An 11,684-nucleotide genomic window follows, 5' to 3' on the forward strand; every position below is an offset into this window, starting at 1 on the left:
AGAAGAAGAAGAAGAAGAAGAAGAAGAAGAAGAAGAAGAAGAAGAAGAAGAAGAAGAAGAAGAAGAAGAAGAAGAAGAAGAAGAAGAAGAAGAAAAGTGGGAGGGATCCCTGGTATCAGAGGTGACGCTCAGATGTGCCTTACAGGGAGGGACATGGCCGAGCCTGGGAACTGTGGGCTACAAGGTCATGGAACGGGGGCCTTGGTTTGTCACAGAGAACAGCCCTGAGAGCCAAGGGCAAGAGCATTTCAGGCCTGGGAGAAGCGTGGGGACGTGGACAGGCAAAAGCTATGTTGGCTGAGCCTGTGGCTGCCACTCTGGGCTCAACAAGACAGACAGGAAATAGGCGCTAAAACCTCGTGAGTGTTCAGGAGAGACCTTCATGCTTGTGTGAAGAGGACTGTGTCCTCCTCGGCTCCCTGGAACTGTGATGAAATACCTGAGAAAAGCGACTTAACAGAGAGAAAGGTTTAGAGGCGTCACGGTGAGGGAGAGAATCATAGCCAGGGACATGAGATGCGGCTACGTGAAGATGGGGGAGGGTGGATGAGACTAAGGGGCACCCCTTCCTAAAGCCACCTAACAACAGTTACTACTGGGGACCAGACCCTCAACACATGAGCCCCTTGGGAACATTTCAGATCCAGACTACAGCAGATTGGGAGGAAATGGGGACCGAACCAATTTCTAGCTAAGTAAACTAAAGTTGTGTGATGTAGTTCTCTGAGGAGACTCTTGGAAATGCGGCCAGGGAGGACAGGGGCCACAGAACACTGGCTAACTCCCATAGGCATGGAGTGGGGTTGGGCAAGCCACCAGACCCACAGGACCCATGGCTCCGTCTAACACCAGAGGGACCCAAGCTTCCAACATGGCAACCATATGCGGTCTGTCTCTGTTGGGCGAGCCCAAGCTCTAATAGAGTATACAAAGTGCATCAGAGTCCAAGGAAGTCAAATATCTCAGGAATAGATGCTTTCTACTGGTTACACGTGGAAACGGTAGCTCAAACATTAAGTCAATTAAATCACTAAGGGGTTGGAGAGATGGTCCCGCAGTTAAGAGTACTGGCTGCTCTTGCAGAGGACCTGGGTTCAGGTCCCAGCACCCACATAGTCATCTGTAGTTCCAGTTCTAAGGGATATGATGCCCTCTGGCCTCCACAGGTACACACACACACACACACACACACACACACGTACACATGTACACACACATACACTGACAAAACACGCTAAACATAATTTAGAATAAAAATAAATCTTTAAAGTGTGTGTGTGCATATAGGATTCATTTCAAGCCAGGCATGATGGTTCTTGCCTATAATCCCAGCACATGGAAGGCTGAGAAAGAAAGACTGCCATGAGTTTGAGGCTATCCTGGGCTACATAGCAATTTTGAGGCAATGTGCCAATAGACATATGGTCCAGGCTGTCATGGAACTTTCTATCCTCCTGCCTCAGTCTCCCAAGCACTGGGGTGACAGGCAGAGTTCTTTTTATTCTTCTAACGTTGCACCTAAAACCTGCAAATGACAATGGTGGCTCCATTCCATTTCTCCTGAATTCCTCTGGTCAAATCCTTCTGCTGTCTTCCTTTCCAAACAAATCCTGCCCCCTCTCGCCTCGCTGCCGAGCTGGCCCCTCTCGTCTGTACCCCCTGTCTAACCTATGCTGTACAAGCCTGAGATCTAAAGTCGTTCTGTGAGCTCACGAGGCTGACGGAGGACGGAACCAACCTCTCTCTCAGGGCCTCGTGCTTCAAGTCCAGAAGGAGGGGGATGGAGTCCTTGAACGCCTTCATCTTTGCTTCCAAATGAAAGGCCACGGATAAGTTGCGCACATGGCGCGGCAGCTTGCGGAGGCCTTTGAGGAAGCCTTCGATTCCTTCCTGCAGATACTGGACATTCAGGTTGATCCAGAGGGTCTGGGACCACTCCTCTTTGGCCACCTAGAAACATTAGAGAAATCAGAACCCATGGGACCTGACGCAAAAGCCAAGGAAGGGACCGGCACGTGCCTAGCTCTAGCCTCCCTCAGCTTTCTCTTCGAAGGATCCTCTGAGGTAGAAGGGTGAGTATTGAGGCCAACCAAAAGGAGCTGTGGCTTTTCCTAGCCCTCCCCAACATAACACTGCACCTGAGTGCATATGTGCCTGTGCCCAGCTTGGGGTGTCCGGGGGGGGGGGGAGGATCGGCACCTTTAGAGACTCATACAGGTCGTAGATCAGCCGGAGCCCTGACATCTCCTTCTGCACTTTGATGAGCTCAGGGTACATGGTGATGGGGAGGTCAAAGAGCTTCTCCGCATTGGCCAGTTCCTGCCGGTTCTTCTCATGCTTGGCCAGCTCCTTTTCAAAACTGCTTAAGAGCTCAACGCCTAGAGAAGAAGTACGGACAAGCATCATATGGACTCACTCGCTTTTGGACGCAAAGCAAAGAAAACCAGCCTAGAAATCACAATCCAGAGGATCTAGACAACAACGAGGACCCCAAGAGAGACTTACATGGATCTAATCTACGTGGGAAGTAGAAAAAGACAAGATCTTCTGAGTAAACTGGGAGCATGGGGACCATGGGAGAGGGTAGAAGGGAGGGGAAAGAAGGGAGGGAGTATAGCGCAACAAAATCAATTTTAAAAGTTTTTAAAAATCAAAAAAGAAGAGCAGAGATAGAGCAGAAAGGACAGTGTGACTGTGAGGGCTTGGGAGCCAGGGTGGGGGTGGGGAGGGGGGGTCGCTGCAAGTTCAAGGCCAGCCTATTTACATAGTAAGTTCCCAGCCAATCAGGGCTATAAAGTGAGCAGCGTGTCTAAAAATGTGTTTGTATAAGATGGAGGGCCAAAAGAAATGGCTCAGTGGTTAAAGATGCTTGCTGCTAAGAAGGTCAGTCAAAGTTCAATCCATAGGAACCACGCGGTAGAAGGAAAGAGGTCATGTTCTCTGACCTCTACACAGGCATGAGTCTCTCTCTCTCTCTCTCTCTCTCTCTCTCTCTCTCTCTCACACACACACACACACACACACACACACACACACACACAAGCACACGCATGCACACGTACACACTAAATAAATAGGTAAATATAATTTAAATTGTTAAATAAGAATTAAACAAATTTGATTAAGAAATCAGCTGTTGGGGGCTGGAAAGAGGCTCAGTGGTGAAGAGCACTGGGAGCACTGGACGGTGGTGGCGCACGCCTTTAATCCCAGCACTCGGGAGGCAGAGGCAGGCAGATCTTTGACTTTGAGGCCAGCCTGGTCTACAGAGTGAGTTCCAGGACAACGAGGGCCACACAGAGAAACCCTGCCTCAGAAAAACAAAAAACAAACAAACAAAAACACACCAATAAAAACGTGGATTGCTGGGCTGGAGAAATGGCTCAGAGGTTAAGAGCATTGCCTGCTCTTCCAAAGGTCATGAGTTCAATTCCCAGCAACCACATGGTAGCTCACAACCATCTGTAATGGGGTCTGATGCCCTCTTCTGGCCTGCAGACATACACACAGACAGAATATTGTACACATGATAAATAAATAAATATTAAAAAAAAACGTGGATTGCAACCCTTTTGGGGTAGCCAAAGATCATTGGAAAACACAGATATTTATATAGTTATTCATAACAGTAGCAAAATTACAGTTATAAAGTAGCAACAAAAATAATTTATGGTTGGAGTCATTATGACATGAGGAACTGTATTACAGGGCCGCAGCGTTAGAAAGGCTGAGAACCACTGCTCTAGACCAAGAATGGTGCTGCCTCCCCGCCACCCCTTTAACTGGTGACATCTGAAGGACATGTGCTGTGTTTTTCAGATGAAGCATCCCCCAAAAGGCTCTGTGGTGGTGGCTTAGTCCCCAGATGTTGGATCCAGACACTGAGAGGTGACCAGATCATGATTGGTTCTGAGGTCATCAATGATCCATCAAGGGACTCAGATTTGATGCCATCATTGGGAAGTGGTGCAGACTAGCAGGTGAGGCCTGGTCAGAGGGGGTGATGGCTTAGGGACATGCTTCTGAAGACCCTGTCTGCCCCTTCCTCGACTGCTGTGGGGTGTTTCACACTGTGAGAAGGTGTATTGCTGTGACTGGTGTAACAAAAAGCTGAATGGCTAACGGGTAGGCAGGAGGTATAGGTGGGACTTCCGGGCAGAGAAAGAAGGAGGATCTAGGTGCACGGGGAGTGCTAGGAGACACAGAGAGGAAGCAGGAGGTGCAAGACAGAAGAGAGGTAATGCCACGTGATAGAACATAGATAAATATAAATGGGTTAATTTAAGTTATAAGAGCTAGCTAGGAACAAGCCTAAGCTACAGGCTGAGCTTTCATAATTAATAAGTCTCCGTGTCATTGTTTGGGAGCTCGCTGGTGGGACAGAAAAAGACGTGTTACATTTCTGAGCTACAGTTTCTCCCTCAGGCAGTGAACTGAGACCTCTGAACTTGTGAGCCAGAACAATTGTTCTTCCTCTTAACCCATTTCTTTCAGATGTGCGTCATGATGACAGAAGTCTGGCAGGACAGAGAGAAGCAGCATGGCACCGTCCAGGGTCAAAGTGCAGAGAATGAATGAATTCAGAGGAAGAGAGCAGCAAAGGTGTGTGTGTGTGTGTGTGTGTGTGTGTGTGTGTGTGTGTGTGTGAGTGATACACACAGCTGCACTGGCAAAGGCAGATGCCAGTGGTCACCATGTTTGGCTGCAGTGGGAACCGGCTGGATTCCAGCTCTCACTAGATCCTGCATAAACCCCTCGACCCTATGCACTATATCCACCCTGCCGTCAGAGGCCACCGCTAGACCATGAGAGAAGCAGCTGAGGAAGGGGTCGATACTTCAGGGACAACACATCACTTCCTGTGAATGTCTCAGGAGCCTCCAGGCCCTCAACACCCCCACATCACAGCCTCACCTTTATCCAGGTCTTCACCCACAGCGCCAGGGCCTTGCCTGTAGAAGCGCCTTGCAAACTCATCCAGCTGGCTTCTGTAGTTCATTATCTCACTGCGGGTGATCTAAGTGAAGGAGGCCACCGTAAGTGCAGGGATTGGAACCCAGGACCTCACACGCACCGTGAGCACCCAAGTTCTGACCCTTGCCCCAGTCCCCTGTCTGCACTCAGAGTGGAGGGGACACCGCACCTCAGTGAATGTTCTCTTGATGCCTCCGAGCGCGTGTTCCACGTTCACAGAGTCATTGAAGAGAGTTTGCCACATGCTCTCAATCTTGTCAACCAGTTCCTGCTCAGCTTCGGTAGGCTAGAGAGAGAGAGACAGACAGACAATGAGAGGCAGAACGGATTACCAATAATGTTGGAATTGCAATGTCAGGTGAAAGCTGCTCCCCACGGAATTTGGCTTCTAGCTGCACCCAAGGGGGCTATTGGAACAAACTGGAAAGCCAGCTGAGACAGTAACATTGTGTTCTTGGGGTTGTTTATTTGGTTTGGGGATTTTAGTTCTTCCTCTTTGATTATGTATGTACAGTGTCTGCAGAGGCCAGAAGAAAATATCAAATTCCGGCTGGGCGATGGTGGCGCACGCCTTTAATCCCAGCACTCGGGAGGCAGAGGCAGGTGGATCTCTATGAGTTCGAGACCAGCCTGGTCTACAGAGCTAGACTCAGGACAGGCTCCAAAGCCACAGAGAAACCCTGTCTCGAAAAACCAAAAAAAGAAAAAAGGAAAGAAAGAAAAGAAAATATCAAATTCCCTGGAGCTGTGAGCTGCCTGATGGGTAGCTTGGGTTCTCTGGAAGGGCAGCCTTAACCAATAAGCCACCTCTCCAGACCCCTGTTGGCTCATTTTGGAGTTGAAGTTTTACATATCACAGGCTGGCCTCTAACCCACTATGTAGCCAAAGGTGATCCTCCTGCCTCCACCTCCCAAGTTCTGTGAGTATAGGTGTATGCCACTGTGTCTAGGCCAATCTGTAATTTTGTAATAAAAATGGTATCTAGGCCAGGCATAGTGGCACATGCCTTTTATTCTGGAGACAGAATCAGGGGATCTTTATGAGTTGGCGGCCAGCTCTACATAATGGTTTCAGACCAGCCAAGGCTTTATGGTGAGACCCTGGAGAGAGACAGACAGATGGAGATCTGGAGGAGCTAGAGAGATGGCTCAGTTGTTAAAAGCTCTGGCTAATCTTCCAGAGAACCAGAGATCTGGATCTATGCCCTCTTCTGGCCTCTGTGAGTATTGCACTGATGTACACACACACACACACACACACACACATATATACAGATATGTATATATACATATACAGAGACACATAATTAAAAAAGAAAAGGGAGCCAGGCGGTGGTGGCTCACGCCTTTAATCCCAGCACTCGGGAGGCAGAGGCAGGCGGATCTCTGTGAGTTCGAGACCAGCCTGGTCTACAGAGCTAGTTCCAGGACAGGCTCCAAAGCCACAGAGAAACCCTGTCTCGAAAAACCAAAAAAAAGGGGGGAAGCTATCTTCTTCATATTATAACTTCTGAAACAAAGCACAAGAAGTATCCTTGAAAGTAGGTGGAATGATGGCTCAGTGGTTAAGAGCACTGGCTTCTCTTCTAGTGGACCTGAGTTCAGTTCTCAACACCCACAAAAGTCCTTACAACCATTTGTAACTCCAGTGCCAAGGGATCTGATGCCCTCTTCTGGCCTCTGTTGGTACTGCACTCACATAGTGCACATACATGTAGGCATACTTAAACACATAAAATAAAAATAAATCTTTAAAAAATTTAAAACACAGCCGGGCGATGGTGGCGCATGCCTTTAATCCCAGCAGTCGGGAGGCAGAGACAGGCGGATCTCTGTGAGTTCGAGACCAGCCTGGTCTACAGAGCTAGTTCCAGGACAGGCTCCAAAGCCACAGAGAAACCCTGTCTTGAAAAACCAAAAAAAAAAAAAAAAATTAAAACACAGAGAGACCCTATCTCAAAAATAGACTAATAAAACCATTTGTCACAAGTTTCTTTTATCTTCTCACATTCCCCTTTCTTTCTTATTCTTTCTTTTCTTTCTTTCTTTTTTGGTTTTTTTTCTTTTTTTTTTTTTCCGAGACAGGGTTTCTCTGTAGCTTTGGTGCCTGATCTGGAACTAGCTCTTATAGACCAGGCTGGCCTCAAACTCACAGAGATCCCACCTGCCTCTGCTTCCCGAGTGCTGGGATTAAAGGCATGTGCCACCACTGCCTGGCTTTTTGGTTCTTCAAGACAGGGTTTCTCTGTGTAGCCCTGAATGTCCCGAAACTCATTCTGTAGACCAGGCTGTTCCTTCTTGTTCTTATTTATGAGTATTTATGTGTGTGCGTGTGTGTGTGTGTGTGTGTGTGTGATACATAGGTGTGTACACACATACCACAGTGCACATATGGAGATCAGAGGGCAACTCTGTGAAGTTGATTGCCTCATTCTGCCTTTACATGGGTTTGGGGATTGAACTCAGGTCTCCAGGCTTGTGTGCCGAACTCCTTTACCCACTGAGCCATCTTGTCAGCCCTCTTATTATTTTACAAAAACTCTTTACTTTTTACAGGATGTGACCCCCGTCCTCTCCCCAGGAAAGAGAAAGAGAAGAAAGGAAGGGAATGAGGCAAGACAGTGAGCTAATATGAACAGGCTGTAGAACGTCACAGAAGCCTTGTAAGATCAAGCCATGGTCTCCACATTTAAAGTTCAATAAAATGCCCGTGCAGTGGGGACACCCATGTGGTAGCTTCCTACTGGGGATTCTTAGTCACTTGCTTGGGAACACATGGCTGGCAGGGCCACTGAGAGGCCCTTCTGAGGATGTCCCCCACAGGCTCACTGTTGGAACTCTTGGTCCCCAGTTGGTGGCGCTGTTTGGGAAGGTGATGGAATGTATAGAAAGTGGGGGATTTCTGGGGGGTGGGCTCTGAGGGTCTAAAGTCTTGATCACTTCCTGTTGTCTCTCTGCTTCGTGTGTGTGGCTGAAATATGACCAGCCAGCTTCCCACTCCTGATGCCATACCTCCCCTGGCAGTTGCCATGCCTATCTGGCCATGCCTCCTTGTGAGGCTACTTTCATCTGGTAATTTACAGAGTAGATAACCCAACCAAAAACTGGGGCAGCAAGGCTGACTCACAAAGATGCCGTATATCGCCATGGTGCGGTACCGCTCCTGGATGTCCTTGTACCTCAGCTCCATGACTAAAGATTTTGTCCTGACCTCTGCAATTGTTGCCAGGACAAACTTGAGATCTTCAAGTGTGGTGGGGCCCTTCTTAAGGTTTTTGTTCAGGTGCTATGAAAGAATTCAGCGGAGACAGAAAACAGCAACAGATGAGACCACCTTCCTCGAGAACAGGGCTCCTTGGTGCTGGTGCAGCCTGCAGGCTAGGGATGTGTGCCGATTAGTTTTGTCAACTTGAGGCAACCTAGAAATCGCTCAGGAAGAGCAGCTTGATGAGTAACTGCGAAGCTGAGCTTGGCCTGTGTGGGCATCTTTGTAGGGAGGAGGGGTTATCTTAATTGTTAAGTGGGGTGGGAAGACCCAGCCCACTGTGGGCAGGACCATTCCCTAGGCAGAGGGTTCTGAACAGTACAAGAAGAGAATGCTGGCTGAGAGCAAGAGAGCGAGCGAGGGCACATTTATCCTCTCTCTGCTCTTGACTGTGTGTATGACCAGCTGGGTGTGACTAGCTCACTGAGTTCCTGCCTTTGAACCCCCTCAGTGGTGGACTGTAACCTGAGATTATGAGTGAGATACACCCTATCTCCCTTAAGTCACTTTTTCTTTTGGATATTTAATCACAGCAACAGAAATGAAACGAGGATAGGATGGAACCCAGGACCTTTGCATGTGCTCGGCAACGTTCTACCACAGAGCTACGACACTGCCTCTGAAGATCTGTTTGAAATAAAGGTGGCGTTGGCATACCTCGATCTCATCCCGGAGGCTAAAAAGCTCCTCCTTGGCGGACTCGTTGAGGAGCTTCCCCAGCGAAATCACCCAGGACTTGGCATTTTCTTGCACAGTGGTGGCCAGTGGCCCAAGCTGCAGCCGGATGCAGTGCTCATCCTTGACCAGCGGGTGGCGCATGACGTCCGCCGCGATCTTGGAGTAGAACTGCAGCTTCTCGTCGTAGGCCACACAGGCTGGCTTCTTGGCTGCAAACTTCTCCATCACGATGGACTTGTCCAGCTTCCAGAGGGGCCGGTAGCGTTTCCACTTCTGCAGGTATTTCATGAGGTTCACTAGGAGCCTGTGGATATTTTGGGGGATCATAACAGCTTGATCCATGATCTGGGGGTTCAAGGAGATGTCGTTGTAGAAGCTCAGGGTGATGACTTCCTCCTCCTCGCCCTTCTGAGGGGGGCACTCGATGCAGCTGCCGTTCATCCAGCGCACAAAATACTGGCAGGAGAGCAGGCGGGAGGTGAGCACCGGACACCGTGTGCCTCCTGGGGGTATACTAGTCCCTGGTGACGAGCCCTGCTGTGAGGGACGGTCTCACCTCACAGGCCTTCAAGGCTAGCCTTGATGTCACCATCCCCTGCTTCAGCCTCAATGGTAGGATTACAGATGTGTGCCGCCATGCCCTGCTATGTTCCCCTCCCTCCTTCCCTGTAATCCCAGCACTAGGGAGGTGGAAGCAGAAAGGTCAGAGACTCGAGGTCCTCCTTGGTTAATCGGGAGTTTGAAGCTAGCCTGGGCCATATGATTTTTTAAAAAAAGTAAATTTTTAAAAAGGGAAAAAAGTTAGGATGGGGTGAATGGAACCAGGATTGGGCTATGGGACTGCCCCTAAATTTGATGGCTTCACAGAGGCCAGAGGTAGCTGAGCCCTTGTCCGCTGGGCCCCTCTCCAACTGTACCAACCAATGAGCAGCCGGCAAGCAGAAGGGCTACTGTTTCCCCGGTGACCTCCGCGTTACCTTGGTGATCTCCACGCAGTTGCGGGTGCAGTGGACACACATCTTATCGATCTCGGTGGCGTTGGGGTGGAGGATGATCTCCGGAGCTGACAGAATGGTTTCCGTTTGGAACAGAGGAGCGTTTCCGAGGATCAGAGAGTTGAAAGCCTGCAAATTCCTAAGTGGGGGGAACGCAAGGGACGTAGGACTCAGGGTATGAAACACACCAAGCGCCGACGGAGGGAGTAGAGCCTGGGGCCGAGGGAAGGGTCTGCTACACACTGTAAGCCACCATGTCAGGGGGACCATTGCCCCCTTTGTCTACTTTTATGCACCTTGGTCATTTCTGCTTGGGGAATCAAACACCTACTGGTGGGAACTAATAACGAACCCCGACCACCCAAAAGTCATCCCCAGCAGCACTCTGCCTCCTGGGAATGCTGTCTGATCTTCCATGGCGACCAATCAACAGGTGTCCATCCTCTTGCTTTGTCCTCTCTCCTCGGTCTCCAGAGGACAGGGCCTTTGTCTGTGACCAAGATCTAGTCCAGGCCCTAGCACATGGCTACTTCCGATAAAGCTTGGTTGGCTGGATGCATGGAAACATGGGGGGTGGATGAAGGCACGGGTGTGTGAGAGCCAAATGAACGGATGGATAGATGGTGATGGGAGAGTAGATAGATGGATGGTGGATGGACAGATGGTAGACAGATGGAATGGAGAAATGGATGGATGGATAATGGGAAGATATAACATTATGGAAAGTAGCTCCAGATAGGATGCTCCATAGAACCTAAATTTGGTTTCCAGCATCCAAGCCAGGTGTTTCACACCTGTCCATCACTCCAGCTGCAGGGACAGCCAACCATCTGCCCGTCACTCCAGCTGCATGGACAGCCAACCATTGGTCCCACAGCTCCTGCACTCGTGATCATATACGTGCAATTTAAAATTAAATATTTTTAATGTGTTTACGTTTTCAAGAAGGGCACTGTGGTGCAATGCTGCCACCTTCAGAGCCTGACTCAGGAGTCATGGGGATGGCACTCATGGTCGGGCTCTTAGAACGACCCTGGGCTACAGTGTGTGTGTGTCTCCCAGCTGGCCGAGCTACGCTGCTGGACCACAGGATCCACAGAGGACGGCAGCTTTGGTGTTGAACTGTCATGAGAAATCAGAACTCAGTATGCAGTGACCATTCCAACCGGTGATTGACTGTAGCCGGGAAAGAGGGCTGGACCACCTGTCCTCCGAGTCTATCTCTCAACATAAACAAGCTCTTCTGGGGCCTTCTGCTGCCAGACAAACGTGGTTACTCTGTCTTCCAGAGGCAGAGAGGAACACTGCAGCCTCGTGTACCAGAAGAGGTTCATAGGAACAGGGACCCACACAGAGGTCACCCCTCCCTGGTCAGCCTCCCCATCCAGCTGCCCATCCCAGCCTGTGAGTCATGACCAATCCAGGCACGACTCAAGTGGGCTTACTTCAGAATGAGCTTCCCCAAGACGTCATAGATTCTGCCTTCCCAGTACTCGTAGTAGGAGGCCAGTTTGGGGGCCCTGCCTGTGTTGGTATGCACAACTAGACCTTCAACTTTGGTCAGCAGTGGTCCAATGGCCATGTACCACCGGACCATGTGGTCCACGTCTTTGGCCCTTTCTCGTTCGATGTGCTCGAAGAATTCCTTCACACCTGTAGAGAAGGGCACGAGATACATAGAGCAGCTGTGGCTCAAAGGACTTCACAGCAGATGTGTCCACACTTCAGCATGTCAGGGGCCTGTTCACACATCAGTCATGAGTCATGGCTGT

At 49.7% G+C, this 11,684-nt stretch overlaps 1 protein-coding gene across 1 annotated transcript in view; it reads right to left on the reverse strand.

Moving 5' to 3' along the window:
- Positions 1-11,684, reverse strand: part of Dnah10 (dynein axonemal heavy chain 10) — a 121,566-nt gene that overhangs the window by 75,091 nt on the left and 34,791 nt on the right. Inside the window, exons 18-25 of the mRNA XM_005344367.2 lie at positions 11,358-11,565; positions 9,895-10,051; positions 8,897-9,373; positions 8,102-8,260; positions 5,144-5,260; positions 4,915-5,017; positions 2,200-2,378; positions 1,739-1,950 (exon numbers count right to left, since the gene is read on the reverse strand). Of these exons, the coding sequence (XP_005344424.1) occupies positions 1,739-1,950; positions 2,200-2,378; positions 4,915-5,017; positions 5,144-5,260; positions 8,102-8,260; positions 8,897-9,373; positions 9,895-10,051; positions 11,358-11,565 (1,612 nt within the window). The remainder of the gene's footprint in view (positions 1-1,738; positions 1,951-2,199; positions 2,379-4,914; positions 5,018-5,143; positions 5,261-8,101; positions 8,261-8,896; positions 9,374-9,894; positions 10,052-11,357; positions 11,566-11,684) is intronic.

This window comes from Microtus ochrogaster, chromosome 2 (genome assembly GCF_000317375.1).
Source record: "Microtus ochrogaster isolate Prairie Vole_2 chromosome 2, MicOch1.0, whole genome shotgun sequence".
NCBI lineage: Eukaryota > Metazoa > Chordata > Mammalia > Rodentia > Cricetidae > Microtus > Microtus ochrogaster.